We start from the raw sequence: 21,779 nt of genomic DNA on the forward strand, positions 1-21,779 counted from the left end.
AATTTTGACATAAATGGCCTTGTTGGTCAAATCCCCATAGTATTTTTGATTTACTTTGTGAATATCTTTCTATGTTCTTGGATTCTAGTTTGGTGTTTGTTTTAGTTATGGATAATCTTATTGATATTGTCCTCGAATATGAGTTAAGTGAATCATGTTTCTTAACAAATGTGACCGAATTCAATTAAATACGTGATTAGGTACAAATGTGGGAAAGGAAGTTATCTGGATGAATGCGATACTACACACACTAACTTTATACCTAAATCATATCTATAGCAAAAGTTCAGGTCTATCCAACCTAATTAAGAGCATCGGCACGCTTCTCGTTGTATGAATGGTGCTAAATTACCATTTAAGAGACCTTATATTCTCCCCGCTTCGGAAGAACGTCGTTGAGCTTAAGAATATTTGAGACAACAATGATCATGAATGAAACCACTGATGGAAAATAGAGTGAAATTTCTTTGCACCACCTCTAAAAATGAGCATGAAGCTTTGTATTGAGGCCAATGGGTTGTCTCCCAACTAGGAACACGCCACATATGGCCAGCTCAGAGCCTAGTGATTCAAGCAATTTACTTGCCTTGGCACGACCATTTGGGACACTTAGGTCAAAGAATGATGCTACGATGCATCTCCTTACTCGAAGTAAGGATCTTGTGCTTACAAGCATAATTTACCAAGCCTGGTCATTGGGAAAATTGATTTTCTACATCATCCTTAGCAAAGATAAGAAATGACCTTCTTTTCACAATAGATCCAAAGGAATATATGTGGACTAATCCAACCAAAATGCAGGCTATATAAATATTTATGGTTTTGGTTGATAAATCGACAAACTGGTCACATGTTTGTCCACACATTGCTGCTAAACCTCCTGGCCGATTTTAAAGGGTTCATCACCCTAATTATCCCATAAAGTCTAGAAGATTGGATAATGCGGGAAAATTTATATCGACGATTTTTCAATAAAGTATTGCATGTCTTTTGGGTTTAAATTAGACATTGAATTCCCATGTTCACCCCAAAATAATCTTGCATAGTGATCATAAAGTGCAATTTAAATGATCGCCCAAACTTTGGTGAACACACCAAGTTTTCAGTTTCTACCTAGGGCTATGCAATCTTGTACGTAGCTACGGTCTTGAGGCCTATTGCCACCCAACCTATTCGTTGTTACAGTTGGTTACTGGGTACAAAACTGAAGTTTCATACTTATGCATTTTGGGTGTGCATTCCATATGCCAAGTTGCATCGCCGCAACGTACCAATATGGGTCCTCACAAAAGGTTGTGAATCTTTGTCGATTATGATTCTCCTTCACACTAGCTCTCTTAGAGCCCTTGCAAGCTAACTCTTTACCACTCATTTTCAGATTGTCACTTCAATGAGATAGTCTTCCGGCCGTTAGGGGGAGATAAGAACATCAACATTCTTGTAAAACAATGTAAATTTACATGGACGTTGCCCACTATGTCCCATCTCGATCCCCGTACTGCATAAGTGTGATAAGCATGTATGATGAATTCTAGCTTTCATAATGTTGCTCCAGATGCATTCCTTTGATCTAGCTAAAGTGACAATATCATTTACCAGCTACAAACATGCCTGCAAGGATAGACGTACTTAAAGGACGTCGAGTCAACATACCAGAAGGGTGTGCCGCCCATGTTGGACGATTTGGCCTCTCTTGTTGGACGGTCCGGTACACTAACAGATAGCCAATCAATCTATCTTGAACTGAAGCACGACAGATCACTCGATTCATAAGATTAACTTCCTTAGAAAAGGAATATCACGGCATAAAATCTATACTCGATCACTGTCTCAATCATTTCCATCTCATGAGATTAATCCGGATTACTTCCGAGACTTGAAGTTCTTGGTCCAGTAGACTAGTTTAGATGAGATAATGGAATTGGAATGAGACTATCATCGATGATGTTTTCACTTATATGGTAGTTACCGACATAAATGAAAAGCGACAATATCGAACCGTGTTCCGTTGATTAGTGACAACGTAGAACTGATTGGATAACTGAAATCATAATCCAGGTTAAATTTCTTACCAAAGTATGTTTAGACCTGTAGTTCCTACACTGGCCAAGGTAACCTTGTTGTGTTACATGTGGGAAAGGAAGTGTAATAAGATAAATGAAATAGTGCGATATGATGCAGATCTTACAGCACAAGGTTTCTCTCAAATGTCTTGTGATTGATTGCAGCATTATGAATGTGGGTAGTGTTTCTCCATAGGGATATTGATACGGAGATTTACATGTAAGTTCTCGAAGAATTACATGGATTGGTTCAAATAGTTCTAAACCATGGAACACCCTCTCAACTCGTTTGAGGTGTTCACTTACGAATTGCAGCAATCTAACTTATATGGTATACCCGTCTAAGTGATTATTTGATTAGTTAGGGATATGAATTAAGCCCTTGCATGTTAAACTATGAAGTCTTATTCTGAATTGCTAGAGTTGCAGTTTTTGTCAATGACATGCATCTCCCTAAGACTCTAGAAAAGCTTGAGAAAACTACCTCGCATCTAAAGACGGAATTTGAGATGAAAGATCTTAGGAAAATTCGTTTATACCTTGAACTGAAGTTCAAGCATTATTCTGACGATATTTTAGCCTACTAGTCAAATTACACCCCGAAGGTGTTACCTTTTGCGTATACCTATGATCTTCCAACACTATATGCAAATGAGACCCTTGAGAGGTTATGGAATCCAAAGTTCCATATCTGAGTTTAACTTTGCACTTTGTTGTACTTAGCTCATTGCATTAGAGAGGACATCTCATTCGTTGTTGATCTATTGGTAAAGATGCAGCACCGTGTCTACACGCAACCACTAAATTGGTATTAAAGACATTTTCTGCCACCCTAAAAGGTACTACAGATTTGGGCTAATCCCAACGCATCTCGAGCAGATCTGACCCCCTTGATCCTTGGAATGATGCTTGCCTTGTTTATTATGTTGACGCCAGTTACTTATCAAACCCGCACAAGGCACATCCCCAAAATGGTTATGTTTTTACCGTTAGGGATATCATAATATCTTGGAGGTCCACGATATGACCTTAGTTGCAAAACCTTTGAATAGTTCCAAAACTCACCTCACTTCATTACGCCATACTTGAGACATGGTTAGGAGTTCTTGTTGAGCATATTTGAAGTACTTGATGTTTTCATCCATCGTTGAGTCCCGACGATGATCCATAAAAACTATGCTGCATGTATCAACCCGACCAAGACATGATACATCAACGAAGTCAACACTAAAACATATTTTGTCTACATCTACATCAACAAAGCATCAGGAGATTGAAGTCATGCAACCTGATCCCAGACAACCTTGCCGACCTCTACATGACGTCACTGCCAAAGTCAACCTTCCAAAAGTTGGTATGGCTAACTATTCATATGCAATGTTGTAGTTCTCATTTGGAAGTTTTGACAAACTCAGGGGGAGTATCCAGAAATATACTCACTTGATCTTAATGTACTATTTTTCCCTACGATTACGAGAATTTTTCCCACTAGGTTTTGATAAGGCACCCATCCTGGGCTGGGCATACCCTTGTGAGTTCATCTACTTGCGTCCAAAAGACGTATAGTTTTGACTTAATGCAACTTCTCACTTTTCTCTATAGTCAATGGGTTTTCTCCCACGTTGAGTTTTACCATAGCAAGATTTTGTGAGTTTTACCTTTTATGCATTTTTCCGTTGATCTGAGACTCACATTCGCTCATTGTGCCAACGACTTCATCAACTGTACTTACTTCATCGTTGAAGACCTGATGCGCCATTTGTTTGAGTATTTACACACTCAAAGGGGAGTGTTGCAGTCCTATTAGATTAAGAATGTGATTATGTAAATCCTAGTGTATCTAGGGATATCTTGCAATATTCTCTAGGATTAGATATTATCCTATTAAAGTTGTAATCCTATTAGGGTAAGGATTTAACCTTCCCTATTACTATAAATAAAGGCACAATGATCTCACAATTACACATCTCTCTCTTCTCTCTCTATGCCGCACTCCCTCTTTCTTTCTGGCCTCTATAATTGTTCAATAAATTATACCTAAAATAATTATGTCATTTTTATTAAAATTTAAGGTCTTTTGTCCTTTTTATTAAAAAAATAAGGGATTTTCATTAATATTTTAATTCTTTTTCATTAAATAAAGTTAAAGCATGATTTTTTATTAAATAAACTTAACCCAAGCCTTTTTCATGAAAGTTCCATTTTATTTAATGAAAGTAACTTAGGTTGACAAAAAAAAAAAAAAAAAAAAAAAAAACACCAATCATCGCTATCCTTTCCATGCTCATCAATTCTTGTATTTTAGAAAAGAAGATGCAAAGGTTACTCAAACAAAAAATTATTTTATATCACTTTCAATTTTGAAGACTTTTATTTCATTTATTCTTCTTTATTTCTTCTCCAACACCCTTATTCATTGCTCATATTCCTCTTCCAGTTTTTCCCAATCTCAAAAATAAAAAAAAATAAAAAAATAAATGATTATTAACTGGATCTTAAAATAGGAGTGCAATTGAGTTCACTCGGCCCATGATACATTCCCCTATGGTCTAGTTCCCTCTAGTTGATAAGTAGCAAAGAATGGCCAGCATGAAGCTACATGATTGAAAACCGTACAAAAAAATTATAAGCAATATTTAACTTAACATTAAGTAGTCGTAAATTCACAAATATCAAACATAAGCTTAATTTCAACACAGATGTATAAATTCAGATTGAGATACGCTTCCCCACACATATTAGACAAAATTGCAAGGATGTTGACTGATTGTGTGAATTAGGAGAAGACTTAAAACTAATAAAAAAAATTGTTAAAAAAAACCTACTAAATAAAAAGAAAAAGGAAACCAAAATCAATATTAGGATTTATATTCAGGGTGAACATGGATTTCTACATAAGCTTATTTGATGATTTGAAAGTTAAAGCAAAGGTAAAGCTGAAGTCCAAAAACAATGAACAACCCTTCCAATTGGCCTTGTTGCATTCTGCATCTGTTTCATACCATTTTCTGCATTATTGCCAAATTAAGTAAAATTACCAATAAAACCCTAATAATTACATATTAACTCCATTGAACCAAATCAAATGCAAACAACAAACATAAAGTTAAGAACAAAGCAGAAAAGCCATCCAAAAATCAAATCACACTACAGAATAGTTGAGCAAAAGCAGGAGAGTAAGAGTAAAACCTTCAAAACATCTGAAACTTTGGGGAAAGCAAATTTCAATTGACACCAACATCTCGAGCCCTTCCAACCTACTCCACATAAAGGCTTAATCACAAGCAGTGATTCCAAAATCAAAAGAATATACCATTAGAATTGTTGCATATGAAATAAATGTAGGATTCATAAAGGTAATTAAGGTAATATTGGCAAAAGAGAGATTAACTGAAAGATGCACAACTATGAAGAGCTCTAATTTATGGGACTACGTCCACGTCGTTCGGTTGTAACTCATGCTCACGACCCACGTGCGAGGGTGAGAAGAGCTCTAATTTATTCATCTTACAAATCTAAGCAGTTTTGCCAAAATTTAAAGGCAAAGATGTCAGTTATACATATGACTGTTGGTGCAGCTACAAGTCTTCAACTCAAATTTTTCCACAGTAAATGGTAAAAGATTGGTTAAACAGGTAAATTCGCATTCCCTCCAACCACTCTTGCTGGAATCCCAACTGCAGTAGTTCTTGGACGTACATCCTTCACCCTCCCCAACCCTGGCACTCCCTAACACATTGGCCCCTGCCCCTATTACCACTCCATCGCCAATCTTTGGGTGCCTGTCCCCCCACTCCTTCCCTGTCCCTCCCAAAGTCACATTATGCAGAATTGACACGTTGTTTCCGATCACTACCATTGCGCCTATCACTACTCCGGTAGCATGATCGAGCAATATCCCACGTCCGAACTTGGACTGGATGGATATCCAATGCAAACTGATGTATATTTAAACTAACCTAAATAATAGATTAATTTAAACCAAATTAAACTCGCAAGTGCACGAATCAATTGTAGAAATATATGCAAATACGAGGTCGATCCCGCAGGGATTGCTTTAACACCAATTTAACCGATTGGTTATGCTAGAATTAATTAAATAAACAAAGGATAGATAGAAAAAGAAAAGATAATTAATTAAAATCACACACGACACAAGAAAACCTAAGGTTATGAATTCACCATTAACAATCCTACTTACTTATCCTAGAGCCAACTACTATCCAATTACAATGCCAACGTTAAATGTTGTTCTTTCTAAGGTATGAATTAATCCGTGGTCAGGCATCAACTCTTGTATCTTTACATGATAATTATGTCCTATTGGTTAGGCATACAATTAAACCCATAAAAACCCATTAAGCGTAGAAGAATCATGTCAACCAAGTAGAACTACCTTGATATTGGTCATCCTCACTAGTTTGTCTCTCTTCTTAATTCTAGTTCCAATAAACCTAATTGATTGGCCATCTTCATAGATTTATCTAAATATCTAGATGCAAAATTCGTTAAAGTGATCAGTCATTAGAAATCCAAATCTAGAATAAAATATCCACAAAGATTAAGAATATAACATGGCATATAATCGGATAATAATTAACAAAATACTTCGCAAATATTCATGTCATGGCTTCATCATCAACCTTAGAAAATAACTTAGTTACACATGGGAATAAAGATAAAAGAAAGATAGAACCCAGAGTCCATGGCAAAGCACGTCCCTAAGCTCTTCTTCACAAATTACAGAGATGGTGAATGGTGTAGTGGTGTGGGTGATATGGGTTATGCGGGGTTTTTTTTGGAGAGAGCTTAGGGTACCTTATGTATACTAGAAAAAACTCTAAAAGGTCTGAGAGAAACTCTCCTAAATAAAACAAACTCCTAAACAATTAATGACACAAACTAGGAAAGAATCCTTCATGGCTTGGGAAACACGTAATCTGTCTTGCACGCCAATTTTGGGGTCGATTTATCTTCTGGAAAATTCTGTAAAAAATATAGGAAACATAGTTTTATCTTTTATCCTTCCAGGCATATATCGCATGACATTAGGAAAAATCAGGAAAGCCTCCAAATCTTTATTCTCCCATAGCTGCGCAATTCTAACAGGAAACAACTTCTATAGGATTGATTTGTAAAACTGGAATGAATGACTCCATGGAAAATTATGAAATTCGGGCACAACGAGCTTCAGCCTCTTACCTACTTTTCCAATTGGATTATCACCAAAAATGTCCTGCGTGCACAGAATGGTTGAAACTGAGAAAATGAAAGTAATAAGGCTCTTTTGTAATCAATTCCTTAACAAAATTTAGGGATAATTAATATGAAAATATGGTAAATAATGCACCTATCAAATACCTCCAAACTTAGCTTTTGCTAGTACTCAAGCAAAACAAAAATAAAAGACAATGAGGAAAACACTAGACCTTCCATCAATTAACCTCAAAGCAATCTAGAGAGGATCACCAAACTTTAAAGAATTAAACACCTTGCAAAATAGAATTAACCAAACCTTACACAACATTCTTAAGCATAATAAGTGACATAACCAATATCAATACAACTTACTCAACCTGGATAGGTATATGCAAACCAAAGCTTCCACTTCAAGTCCTCTACCATGGATATCACTCCGAAAGAAATCACACATTAAAGGGAAAAGTGTTTCACTCAAATCATGATAAGCAATATAAAACCCCATAAGCTTGCTCTTCATATCAACTCTCCACTAATGAAAGTCAATGCAACACCAAAGATCAAAGGGTCTTTACAAGGGTTGTAATGATAGGCTAAGATATGAGCTATCAAAGAAATGATAGGGAAACACTAGAACTTAAGAAATACTAGGATATCTTCATTATGTAATTCAGTCAGTCCTCTTTTGAAACTTGAACTTCAATTATTGGCATCCAGGACTCATGATGTAGGGATGTAACAAATTCAAACTTTTATTTCCCAACTTCTTTGATATTTTTTTCTTTTTTCTTTTTTTCTTTTTTCTTTTTTCTTTTTTCTTTTTCCGGAAATAATCATAAAATAAAGATAATACTACACATGGTACCTCGATACACACCAATTCTTTATTGTAGAACCCAACCTTTATCTTCCTTGATGTCCACTTGGTATCTCCAAAGCTATAGGATATGGTTAATATAGGTTAAATAGGTAAAGGGTGAATGTGGGTAATGAAAGAAAAGGTTAAGTGTTTGGCTTCAAAAGGGTAACTAGGGATAATATAATATAAAAGTTTGGTTAGAAAGGCTCAAGCGATCCAAACATGGCCAAAATCATCTCCCTAATGTTGCATGACTTAGGATTTTGCCTCAGGAGATATTGAAGCAAGTTCTAGAGAATGATAATGCTATCATGAAACTCACAAGAAAGAATATGCAATAGGCTAAAAATCACACAAAGGGTCAATAAGTTTTCGCTTAAAATCCACATATAATTCTCTAAATAAGAGATAATTAATAGTACTAATATTGGTTATTTGTATAAAATAAACTTGAGAACAATCATGTAAGAATCTGATTAACCATATCAAGCAACTGAAATTTCACATAAGAAGAACTAATTCAAATAAGTTTGTGACCTAAAAGAGAGTAAATTATTATCATTGACTTATGGAAGGTCAAACTCAAAGGAAACGACTCAAGAAAAATCAAAATTAAAAAAAAAATTTACATTTTTTTTATGGATTTTTATGACATTAAGACTTAAATAGAAGAACGGAAAAATAGAACAAAGAACTACAAAGAAATATGCTAACATAAATTGCAAACAATGAGTTGCAAATATGACAGTACCACAGCCAGTTTTGACCTTCAGACAAAAGATTTGATCATAACTTTTGAAAGAAAAATCCGATTTTCATGGTCTTTATATGGCTGGAAAGAAGACAAAAATTTGAAGAACACAACTCAGACAAAATGTTCAAATTCATTTCCAATTAAAACAGTTTTACGCTAACATAGACAGCATGAACACTAAACAAAAACAGAACACAGTAACAGAGATTGAGATCCTCCCCAAACTTGAATCAAACGTTCTCTATGTGTAGAACACAGAAAACAAAACAAACAACACAATTAAAGAGAAGGTGGAAAAACTTCCCTAGATTTTTCATAGGGGTATGAATGAGCAACGTTGAAGCGTGATGCGAATCGCCAATAATGAATTCCCCCAAACTTGAATCTTGGATAACCCGTGTTCTTGCAAAACAAGAAAGAAATTAAAAACTTATTCCGAAAAACAAAATGAAAAACTACGCAAACAAATGAAAAATTTAGAAAACTTAGGTTGCCTCCCAAGAAGCGTTGCTTTATAGTCATGAGCTAGACTATGCCGAAATTAAATGAAGGATGGTGGATCATTGAAATGAGGAACCACTCCATGCATATTCCTCTTGTTCCTTTTCTTCCACCTTGTAGCTTTGAAATTTGGTGTTGATATAAGGCAATGAGGCACTGCATATTTTTGGTTCTTCAATTTCAAAGCTTGAGACTTCTTTCTCTTCTTCATTGTTTTTCATTGTCTCTTCCACCATATCTTGGCCATCGGAATGGAAGTGAGTTGAGCATGCATAACTTCAATTTTTGGTTCAATTCCAATCTCTCTTCCATAATTTGAGCAATGGATTTCAAAGGGATCGTTAAAATTCAGCACCTTGTCAACAATTTGAATTTCTTCAGAAAGTGACTTCTCGTTGGTAGTGATTTGACTAGCCGAATCACGCAGATGGTCTTCCAACATTGAATACTCTTCCTTTTCTTCATCTACAGCTAATTCACTCAATTCGTTGTTGAAATCCTCCTCACTTCTCAATGTGGTGTAGGCACTATCTTTTTCATGGAATGCATCTCGCTTAATCGGATTAGATTTGGATTCATTTGGAAATATTTCGATGTCTCCTTCACTCAATATCATAGCAATTTGACCAACTTGCTTCTCCAAATTTGTGATTGCTTGTGCATTTGCCTCCTCCCCTTGTTGGATAGTTTGATATCCTTGAGTGAGAATTTGATATCCTTGAGTGAGAATTTGTAAAAATTCAGTGGTTGTTTGTTTATTTTTATTTTTTGTCTTCTATTTTCTTATTTTTATTTTTATTTTCTGAAACAAAACAGAAAAATAAGTGAACACTAAGAAAAAAAATAAACCAAAGAAGTCCTATTCCTCTAATAACTCACGAAGTACAACACAACCAAAACTAAAAAACTCCAATTAGCTAAAGGACTTCAACTAAGAATTGAATAGGACAGAAAAGAAGACTACCGGTTATATAACAGAAAATAGAAAGAAAGAAAAATAAAATCACTACACAGATAAGAATAGAAAACGAAAAATAAAATTTAGTAAAGCGCAATCAACAAGCCAAATTGGGATTAAGGGGCAAACCCCATGCAATGGCGCTAAAAAGTTGATGTATATTTAAACTAACCTAAATAATAGATTAATTTAAACCAAATTAAATTTGCAAGCGCACGAATCAATTGTAGAAATATATGCAAATACGAGGTCGATCCCACAATGATTGCTTTAACACCAATTTAACCGATTAATTATGCTAGACTTAATTAAACAAACAAAGGATAGATTGAATCGAATAATTGATTAAGACTATAATTAACAAGAAAAAGAAAAGACAATTAATTAAAATCACACACGACACAAGAAAACCTAAGGTTATGAATTCACCAATAAGAATCCTATTTACTTTTACTAGAGCCAACTACTGTCCAATTACAATGCCAATGTTAAAGGTTGCACTTTCTAAGGTATGAATTAATTCATGGTCAGGCATCAACTCTTATATCTCTACATGATAATTATATCATATTGGTTAGGCATACAATTAAACACATAAAAACCCATTAAGCGTAGAAGAATCATGTCAACCAAGTAGTACTAGTTTGATATTGGTCATCCTCACTAGTTTGTCTACTCTTCTTAATCTTAGTTCCAATAAACCTAATTGATTGGTCATCCTCATAGATTTATCTAAATATCTAGATGCAAAATTCCTAAAAGTGATCAGTCATTAGAAATCTGAATCTAGAATAAAATACCCACAAAGATTAAGAATATAACATGGCATATAATCGGATAATAATTAACAACGTACTTCATAAATATTCATGTCATGGCTTCATCATAAACCTTAGAAAATAACTTAGTTACACATGGAAATAAAAATAAAAGAAAGACAGAACCCGGAGTCCATGGAAAAGCACGTCCCTAAGCCCTTCTTCACAAATTACAAAGATGGTGAATGGTGTAATGGTGTGGGTGATATGGGTTATGCGGGGCTTTTTTAGAGAGAGCTTAGGGTACCTTATTTATACTTGAAAAACCCTAAAAGGTCGGGGAGAAACTCTCCTAAATAAAACAAACTCCTAAACAATTTGTTGAGAGTTGTCCCACATCGGTGAAAGACAAGGTTTGCTATGTGCTTATATGGTCTTGGGCTACTCCCCATATTGCCAATTGGTTTTATGGTGGAACCTCAATTTCATCATGGTATCAAAGCGGGTTGTCCTCGTGTGAAGCCAAAAGGCCACACGTGTTCCACGTCACACAGTTGTTGTCCACGTGTAGGCTTGAAAATTTGCAACATGTGCTGGGGCGTGTTGAGAGTTGTCCCACATCGGTGAGGGACAATGTTTGCTATGTGCTTATATGGTCGTCTTGGGCTACTCCCCATATTGCCAATTGATTTTTTTGTGGAACCTCAATTTCATCACAAGTAATGACACAAACTAGGAAAGAATCCTTCTTGGCTTGGGAAACACGTAATCTGTCTTGCACTCTTATCTTTTCAGGCATATATCGCACGCCACTAGGAAAAATCAAGAAAGCCTCCAAATCTTTATTCTCCCATAACTGCGCAGTTCTGACGGGAAACAACTTATGCGGGATTGATTTGTAAAACTGGGATGAATGACTACATGGAAAATTATGAAATTCGGACGCAACAAGCTTCAGCCTCGTAGCTTCCTTCTCCAATTGGCCTTGCATCAAAACTCGTCCGGAAAGTTGAATTATCATCAAAAATGTCATGCGTGCGCAAAATGGCTGAAACTGATAAAAGAAAAGTAACAAACCTCTTTTGTAATCAATTCCTTAACAAAAATTAGGGATAATTACTATAAAAATATGGTAAATAATGCACCTATCACAAACACCTCAGGCAGCCTATTTTGGATCAACAGTGCCCAGGCTTTCCATAGCTTATGTGCAACCCTATGCGCTTCACATGCAAGGAACCCTTCGTAGTTCAAGCAACAGTGCACATAAGTTGTGCGTGCTGGGTCTCTTTCGCTGCCTTCAAATCTTCTTTTAGGGCTTCCACAAATTCTTGATCTTCGTTAAGAATGCCGACAAAAATCTCATCGAAGGTATGCACAAGCGCGTCGGATTTCTCAGTTTAATCGCGAGGTGATGCACCAGTGCGCTTTCTAAAGAATCACGAGCCACAATTGAAGTAAAATAATAGCTAGACAAGATCGGTTATTGTTTAACAACCGTACAGGTTTCCGCTCTCATTTTCGACCATATATAATCTCTCTTCGCATCTTCTTTGTCATGAGTAGGTTTCTGGAACAAGATCTGTTGAACAGGGTCTGTAACAATTCAAGTACTTCGTAACGGAATTGTTGAGACAGGAATGATCTGAGACTGAAATATGGCTTCGACTGGGTTGGGACGGCGTTCTTGAATTGCCGGCAGAGGCGGCCAATATCTTGTATGCTTTGCAAGGATTCTCGAGGTTAACGGTTGCAAAGACAGATGAACTAACACAAGTAGCAGACACCGAAGAGGGAAAGGAGAGAGGCATTGTAACATGAGATGTCTCATGAAACTATACTTGGAATGGAAATCGAGATCAAAAATATAGGACAGAGAAACGGTTTACGGGTGAACCCGGGAAAAGGAATCTTTGGAATTGGATGTAAAAGCCATGTGTATTCTTCAACTCCAAATGGCATTTTACCTCTCACTACTAATACAAGGAAGTAGGAAAAAGAAAGTACAAAAACAACGAAAACAGTTTGGCCTGTAAGTTTGGATAAGGGTGACCAAATTTGTCCAAATTTTCCAGGAGCAACTGCAAAAATGGCATATAAACAACAGAATTTCTCCGCAGTTTACCAAGAAAGTGAAATGACGCCGAGAACATGTAGAATAACAAAAATGATGCACAAGGCGGAATTAACATGGTAATGACATTGCATGTTTAGGAAGTTCATACAATTCTAACATGACTACCTCAAAGAGAAGAAATATGTAACTACAAGGATATGAAAGACAAACTCTTTATCTCTATTCTTCAACTGATATCCAAGGCCAGAAGTTTACGATTTTCTCAATATAATGGGTATGCAGATCCTTCTGTTTAACTTCAACTGATATACAAAACAGAAGAATTTCAGGAATGGGTCAAATGCATTCGATAAATGTAATCCTGCAGTCATTCACCCCCTACAAAATGAACGTGAACCATTGTATTCTCTTTCGGATTATCGGATACCTGTTCTTGGAAGCTTGACCTGAAACAGGTCATGTGAACCATTAATACCCCCCAAAGCTTGACCTGAAACAGATTACGTGAAAACAATGAATAAAAAAACCATCCGCCATTAGAAAAAAAAAAAAACGTGAATGAAAATGCATGACGAAAACACATGAAAGAGACATTCATCAACTTATATGCACCAGCATTACCAATTAAAGCACTTAATCTCTGTAAAACAAATTTTACTCTAACATGAAAAATGATAATAGTAGTACAAGGAATCAAAACTTCAGAGGCCGAGAAAAATTTACCTAAGCTACTGCACCGCTTCTTCACAATTTAACCTCCACATCAACTCCAGCAGGAAGGTCAAGTTGCATCAAGGAATCTATTGTTTGTGCAGTTGGGTAAAGAATATCAATGAGGCGTTGGTGGGTACGAATCTCAAAATGAAACCTAGCATCCTTGTGGACATGGGGTGACTTGAGAACACAGTAGATTCGCTTTTTGGTCGGTAAGGGTACAGGGCCCATTGTTTTTGCATTCGTGTTCCTTGCAGCATCCATGATCTGCTTGCAGGAATCTTCTATCAAAGGCACAAAGTAAGACCTCAATTTAATTCTGATTTTCTGCTTGGGTGAGGCCTGAAAACAGAAGCACCTTTACATAATCAGAATAAATGTGAAGCTGTTAAAAAAGCTAAGGAACAATTTAATTTATAAAAAGTGGGTTTAAATTAGACCTTTCTTTTATATTTTTAACAATTAAAATATGATTAGACAAATCAGAACAGCACTGTCAGAAGTCTTCTAGCTGGTCCTCACCACTTAGTTACTCTCTGCCACTCCAAACTGTCATACATGAGTAAAAATCCTAGCCAAATAGCCCCAAGCCATGATCGAATCGACATGCTCATCCTATCTGTAGGGAATCGAATATGGGGATCTGTCTGCGACTAGCCAAAATTCTTAGCATGTTGGAGGCTGTTGAAGGTTAAGAATAAGTAAATGTCCCTCCAACATCTAACTGTTTTTTTACTTTTAAGTTAAACAGAAGCATCTGCATACCCATTATACTACGCAATTACTCATTACTTAAAGAGGTCCATCCCCGGGTCAGGATTAACTCAGAGTTATAAGAAATACGACAAAGCTCTACTACAAGAAGATTTTGGAGAAGATCATTGCATATACAGACCTGAAGCGTAACCAATACTCAAAAGCTCAACCCGGAACTAATGCACAAACTAGGCGACACTAGACAACAAGAAAAGCATAGACCACTCTAACAAAAGATCAAGGTAAAATCACATGATTGGGTGTTTGACATATATTACCAGCAGTATGATTTTTCTTTACTAAGCATTTCACAAAGCAGTATTTCGAGAACATTAGCTCTCCAAATATTCTTTTATGGAAGCACAGTTGGGCTGATATCCCTCAATTACATACTAAAGGATTTAGCACCAAGCTTCTTACTTGACATTGATACACATATTCGAAAAGACTATCCAATAGGAGAAGATTCAAACATGAATTTAAATATTACACCGAAACTCCACTAAGGAAAGGAATATGTTCCCACCTCAGTTAACTTGGAAATCCTTAATACGCCGTACTTAAATTAAATTGCCAAAAACTAATCTAAATAAAATAGAAAGATAGAGCAATCAATTTCCCCAGTTCAAATTATAAGAATATTGAAATTCCACCTTATCTCCATCTCCACCAATACTGAGTGATGAAGTGCTTGGGGCCTCAGAACTTCCAACCTAAAACACACACAGATAATCAACAATTAAGAAATGGTAAATAAATTCACACAAAGATAAAAATAACTCACTACTCCAAGAAAACCCAACATTTTAAAACAGAAAAGAAAATAAATTAGGGAAAATTATTCTCCTTTCCCCACATATTGTCAGCAACCAAACAAAGCATTATCAAATTGCAAATTAAAAGAACACGAAAATAAGAAGAAATGGGCAAGAAAATTAAACCTCAAGGGTTTCTGGAGGTGGGACTAGGGTTTCTGGGGACTCGAGGACTTCGGGAGCAGCATGAACCCTAGTGGATGACTGTGAGGGTCTTGAAGCTCTGAGCTTTAAGGCACCGTTGGCCGAGGGCAAAGAGAAAGAAGAGAGCTTTGGCTTGGAAGTCGGAGATGCAGAAGATTTGGAGAGCGGAAGAGAAGGGATTAGAATTGTAGACATTGAAGAAACTGCCATTGAAATGGAACTTGGTTACTCTCTCTTTCTCCCTCCGTGGAAAGAAATGCCCTGTTTTGCTCACTCTGCCAGTCTGCCCGTAGATTGTACAATTATCCTCTTTTTTTTTTTTTTAATTTTAATTTTGGTAATGTAGCTCGGGCTGGCTATAGATTGGAAGTCCAAGCCCACTTGTATGGCAAGTGGGATTGGGCCGCATACTCAAATATATCATTGGTGTTTTGTGAAATAAACTACATAAATAACTAAGAAATTGGAGAAACAATGGATTTTCTACTTTTATTAGCTTACCACCTTAGGTGGCTGGAAAATGGTTGTCCGCAAACCCGCTGACTGAAGGTGGGAGGAGTGTCGGTCACCATTAGTTCGGTGAGGAGTTAAAAAAACGAGGAGATAGCGGATAAAGGGTATGGGTGTGCACAACGACAGAGAGTGAGAGAGAGAGGGAGAGAGTTGGGAGGTGGCTATGACACCCTAAAATGATTTTGCTCCAAAACCTACCCATTCATTTATTATTATACATATATATATATATATATATATATATATATATATATATATACATATTATATTTTGCACAACGATATTATCTACACTAAGAGGGTAGGGGAGTGAGCTAAGTCTCGTAATAGACTAGCAATAATATGATTCAAATTTGTCTTTAGCGAGAATCAAATCTAAGACCTCTCACTTATAAGTGAAGACGAATATCACTAGATTGCAGTACTAAGTGGGTATTTTGGTAATGTTAGCAATGCGAAATAAGAATCTCTGTCCAGAGATTAAAAAAATGGTTGTACAAAAAACGACTGTGATTAATTTGAAGAATGTTAAGGTTCCACCATAAAATTAATTGTTAATATGAGGAATAACCCAACTAATTATAAGTGCATGCATAGCTCTTTCTTTTTTCTATGTGGAATTCATATCTCTACATACCCCTCACGTGTGGCGAATTTCAAACCTAACGTGAGAACAACGCATTTCAGATGACGTGGAGCAAGTGTGACTGTTGAGCTTCATATATAGGATAACTTTGCTTTTATATCATTAAAAAGTTTAAAGTTCGAGCAAGATGATCGAGCAAGACATCCATAACGGTCCAACTATCTTATATAAATTCTACTCAAAACATGGGGGCTAAAGAAAATATTGAAAATTCAATATTCCACAACCAAAAAGGCAGATGTGTATATAACTCAAAGTAAATTTCCTGTAACAACTGTATAAATAGAGATATCACAATATTACAAGCACGGTTGAGATAGCAGAGCTCAATTCTCTCATGTATGCTCTCTTGCTCTCTTTGTAACTCACTCATATTCCATCAAGTATCCAAGGAGTCCCTGATCAGTACTTGTGACCCTTGTTAGTTGGTCTGCTGTGTAGTTCTATGTTCAAGACTTATTGTCTAGTTGTTATATTAATCATCTAACTATAGAACAATGAAATTTGGTATCAAAGTCAAGTTTATTATTATAATATCAAAATATATCGACGACGGAAGCCATTAACATTTATGATATATTGCACTCCAATGACCGGCCCTAGAGGGGTATTTTTTTGTGATAGTCTTATAAAGTCATCTTCAATTAGTGTTTCGGTGTTAAAAAAGATGAAATTCTCTCATCTTCTCTAAGTTAAAATTGGCCACCATAGTGAGAGAATGCTAGCACCTACCTCCCTCTAGTGTTATCTCATAATCATTTTGGTCGGGCAAGAATTTCGCTGGGAAAGGTCCTTGGCTCGAGCACACAGCTCCCTGTGGAGTTGACACTTTGGTTGACTGACGGGTTCTCGCTCGCTTGTCGAGCTGCAAGAAGAGGACATAGTTAGTTCTGAAAAGTGCTTTGTCGAGCCTTAGATGTAGGCCGCGAGGCTCACAATCCCAACTAACTAAGTGCTGAGGCGTGCCACTTCCATCTCTGTATGGCAGATGTAGAATGAGTGTATTTAAGCTGATTACTTGTGCCCCAAGTTATTCTAATTTCTCATCATCAAGGGATTGTCATGGATGGGTTAAGTCCACATTAAGTTCTTTTCTATGCCTTGAGATCAAGGACTTTTGTTTATTTTGTATGCTTTTAAAGGGGAGGGGTTCATATCTGATCAAGGCATCAGTTTCATTTACTTTTACGATAGTAAAAGTGCTAATTGAACTAGATCTGAGAGTTAATAGAACTTTGGATCATCAGAAGATCGAAAATGACTTGCATATATACAGAGGGATACATTATAACACCATATCTATTAATGGAAAAGCAAAAACAAAGAGAGTTGGGCAAGATTTCACCTTGTCGAGCAAGGTTAAAGAGTCTTGCAATCTCTTTTCTTTGCAGTTACAAAGGGTTGAGTAATAAAAGGGGATGAGGGGTAAACGAGTTTACACAAGAAAATCGATACTACAACATTTGGAGAAGGTAGCAGAGCTTTTACATAGACAAAAGATGTCTTTCTATAGGAAATCTAAGGCTGAAAGGGTGCAAAATCTGGACAAAAGGCAACTTTCTGAGTATTTTCTTGACTGAGAGATAAGTTGTATGTTTGTTTGTTTGATTGGTTGAGTGTCCTTGTCTCTGGGCCTTCTTTCTCGTTTTATAAACGATTAACCCAATTGTGTTCTTTCTGTTCTTGCTCGAAAGTAACTGAAGGGTAATGAATAATCAGCATTTTTACATGTTCTGCCATCCAAAAGTACTTTTGGAACGGAAGTAGGTGGATTTCTATCAGTTGTCACTTCTCTTATAAGCACCTAGTCTTTGCATTTAATCGGGGCCGTCATTTTGTCTTGAGATGGATGACCTGGGCTTGACTCTAGGCTTCAGGCAGACCTTTTTTATTGAGCTTATTTGGGCTTCCTTCCTTTGAAGCCCAAAGTTTAAATATTAACCCAAACAGTGCCCCCTTCAATCGTTGTTAAGCCTACAACCCAAGGCGCTAATGATGATTAAACGACCTTGTCACGCCTTCTCTCAATACGCGCACCATTTAATGTAGTTAGTGTTTATCAGAGTCTTTTACACTAACCCACGATATTTGTCCTTAATCATCAGCTCCTTATATAATTTTCTTAATCCTTTAAACATTTTTAAACCCCCAAATTCTCTGAACTTCCTGAACTTCCCAGAGTCCTCAAAACCTTTCTTGTTTGTCTCTAGCTTTCTTTTCAAATCTTCTCATTTCCTTCCAAGTTTAATTAATGGCCCCAAAAGCTGTTCAAAACTGATCTTCTCATGAATCTGGTGGGGGTATTGCCACTATGCGTCGTTTACTCAATGCCCTTCATTGCCCTCGGGCCGGCCTGCATTATGAATTTTTCTTTGAAGAAGGTGAGGTGCACTTATTGGGATCTGCATGGACTTCTCGGGTTCCAAGTATAGTAACTAACATGCCCAGGGATAATTGGTTCACCCCTAACCCATTCACGGCGAAGTCAAGCATTTCTTCATCTAAGTGGTCACAATATCGTCGTGGTCTTCCTCTGATGAACGACCCGGCTTGGGTTCAGTGGATAAGAGAACTTGAGCCAATTTTTAAAAAGAAGTGGATGAACAATGGCATTTATGAGTTGATAATGCTTTCGAAGACTACCATGGTCGCTAAACCCGAATTACTCACCACCGTTCTTCTTTTATAGAATTCGGGCACCAACACCTTCGATTTCAAGATGGGCCTTATGTCCTCGACAATTCTAGATATTGCACAAGTCTTTGAGCTATGACCTTGGGGCAGAATCGTGGATGTGACTCATGATTGAGCCCTCCCTTCTCATCCGATTGCTAAGAGTTTGAGTACAAATTCGGGCACCATGACTCCAATATAACTCTGCAACCTTCAAAAGTTATGGGATATCTTTCAAAGGTTTTATCTCTTTTGTGAAGAACAACTTTGGTGCAGGTTCTTCTAATGCCAACTTCGATCAAGAGCACATGTACTTCCTCCTATATTGGCTTAACAAGCATGCATTCCCCAACAAATATAAGGGAGTAAAGGTCAAATGGATCCCCTTAGTAGAAGTTCTTCATAATTTTGATGATGTCGCTATGGGCCCTTTCTTTCTTTCTCATTTCCACCATCTTCTTTTCGAGATGACTTGGGTGAACCATTTGAGACCAACCTTAACGGCCCAATCTGGATGATCCAACTATAGTTACAATGGTACTTTCCAGAGTTTCTGGCAGCTAACCTGGAGTTCCCCAAAGGTGTGGCCCCTACCCGAATCCTGGCCAAAGCTCCTCCCACAAATTATTATATGTTTGCCTACTTCTATTTCTTCAGAGTTTGCCAGACTCAGGCAGATTTGGAGTGGGGCGCGTCTACTCTCAGGAGATATCCCTATTTTCTTGATCAAGCCTTCCAAAATGCCTTTGGAGAAGATGCTAATCCTGTTTGTAGAGAAAAATTTATCAGTTGTATTCAACCACGAGACTTGGCCTAGGGAGTTCGCAGTGATCGCTATGATCACGAGCTGGAGGTTTATCATCCCAACTTCTACAATAGGCAATTAGGCTTTAGGCAGGCCATTCCAGTCCTATTTTTTTGTTCTGTCCATTGTGCTACTTCTTATTGCCTCTACTCCCCTCATGAAGACACCTTCCGAGCTGCCCGACGTAGCCTTGAGGTTATAAGTAAAGTTGCCCGCAAGCCTTTGGCCCTTAATTTTGAATGCACCTCGACTTTCTCCACTTAGTGGGAGGCTAAATGGATCAAGAAGTACGGAGGGGACTTACAGGAGGCTCACGATCATCTCTTCAACCAACTCTCTCTTGGATCATATCCTGGCTCAGGCGAGCTCGAGAATTGGAAGGAAATGGTCTATCAAAAGAACCAACTTCTTTTGATCGGTACTTCCTGTTCTTTCGATCCATATTCTATGAAAATCTTGAAGGAAAAATTTTGTCCTAGCTAAGAACATGTAAGAACATTTGAATACATATGCAAACTAATAACTCTTTAAAGTAGGCATGCATTCAAAAACAATTCATAAAACCCATGACTTTCAAAGCCTAGTATATGGTGAACCATAAGACTCTTTAACAAAATTAAAGAGAATAAGAATTTAGAGATTCTTTACCCTTGAAGCTCATCCTTGATTGCATAAGGGATTCACCCAAGTGGAGGGCCTTCAAGTCACCTCCTTGCTCCTTGAATCTTCCTTGTGATTTCCTCCCTTTTAGTGCTCCTTTTCTTCTTTGAGGATTTGAGGATTTGTTCTCCAAAACACCAAAAGTTTGGTGTCTCTAAGTCTCCACACCAAAGATATTGTGTGAAGATGAAATGGATGACTTAGGGAAGAAAGATTGCTAGATGTTCCTCCCCTAAGGTGAAATGAGAGAATAGGTTTCACCCAAATTCAATTAGAAAACCCTTAGGGTGAAATGGCTATAAAGATGTCTTTATACCACCTCACAATGGAGTGGCAAACTTGCAATTAAGCCAAGTTCACTACCCTTGAAGCTTATGGCCGGCCATATGTTGTATTTGGGCTTAATTGCCCATTTTGTTTTAGTTGTCATACAACTTAAACATAATGGGCCTTGTGGACCAAAACGTTTTTGTGCCCCGAAGCCCAAAACTAACTTAAACGCCCAATACGAACGTTTCGTATAATTAATTAACTATTTAATTAATCTTGACCATTCTTCAATTAAACCATTTAATTGCTTATCCATTTCATATAATTTCTTCACTTATATCTTTACTCGGTGTACGATCCATTAGGTTCCAATTAGCGAGGTAGTGGGCGATGTTACTCTTAACGATCGATTGTGAATTGAAACCACATTTCAATTCTCCCTTAAATTAGTTTTTGCTAATCTTTAGGGCTTCCACAAACCATGGGTGACGCCTAGCAGCATGTCATGGTTACCCAAGCTAAGTAGAAGTGGTTGGAGAACCTATCCAGTTACAACTACAATGCAATACGATCCTTCTCTAATACAATACTCTTAATCACATTGTTTAAGTGATA

The 21,779-nt window shown here is 37.0% G+C and overlaps 1 protein-coding gene across 4 annotated transcripts; it reads right to left on the minus strand.

The window, feature by feature from the left end:
- Positions 1 to 13,274: 13,274 nt before the first annotated feature.
- Positions 13,275 to 15,898, minus strand: LOC103938908 (30S ribosomal protein S10, chloroplastic). Of its 4 annotated transcripts, none has more exons than XR_007250860.1 (5): positions 15,581 to 15,898; positions 15,293 to 15,352; positions 13,893 to 14,225; positions 13,597 to 13,659; positions 13,275 to 13,470 (listed from the first exon to the last, which is right to left on the minus strand). XR_007250860.1 is itself a non-coding variant. In XM_048564259.1 (5 exons), the coding sequence occupies exons 1-3, from the start codon at positions 15,806 to 15,808 to the stop codon at positions 13,914 to 13,916; spliced, it is 600 nt and encodes a 199-aa protein (XP_048420216.1). In that variant the 5' UTR covers positions 15,809 to 15,898; the 3' UTR covers positions 13,275 to 13,471; positions 13,597 to 13,615; positions 13,893 to 13,913. The 4 variants fall into 4 exon arrangements, 3 of the variants coding, with proteins under 3 accessions (XP_048420216.1, XP_048420215.1, XP_048420214.1); XM_048564259.1 differs by having other exon boundaries at positions 13,275 to 13,471; positions 13,597 to 13,615; XM_048564258.1 differs by having other exon boundaries at positions 13,275 to 13,615.
- Between the last annotated feature and the right edge of the window lie 5,881 nt (positions 15,899 to 21,779).

Source organism: the organism of the source record quoted next, unplaced genomic scaffold, assembly GCF_019419815.1.
Source record: "Pyrus x bretschneideri cultivar Hongxiangsu unplaced genomic scaffold, Pyrus_bretschneideri_v1 Contig38, whole genome shotgun sequence".
Classification (NCBI taxonomy): domain Eukaryota; kingdom Viridiplantae; phylum Streptophyta; class Magnoliopsida; order Rosales; family Rosaceae; genus Pyrus; species Pyrus x bretschneideri.

Excerpts from the sequence above, each read along its gene's own strand:
- LOC103938908 (XM_048564259.1), bottom strand. The coding sequence starts at position 15,808 with ATGGCAGTTTCTTCAATGTCTACAATTCTAATCCCTTCTCTTCCGCTC. Across the intron at positions 15,353-15,580 it reads CACCTCCAGAAACCCTTGAG|GTTGGAAGTTCTGAGGCCCC; the intron begins GTTTAATTTTCT and ends TGTGTGTTTTAG. Across the intron at positions 14,226-15,292 it reads TTGGTGGAGATGGAGATAAG|GCCTCACCCAAGCAGAAAAT; the intron begins GTGGAATTTCAA and ends TTCTGTTTTCAG.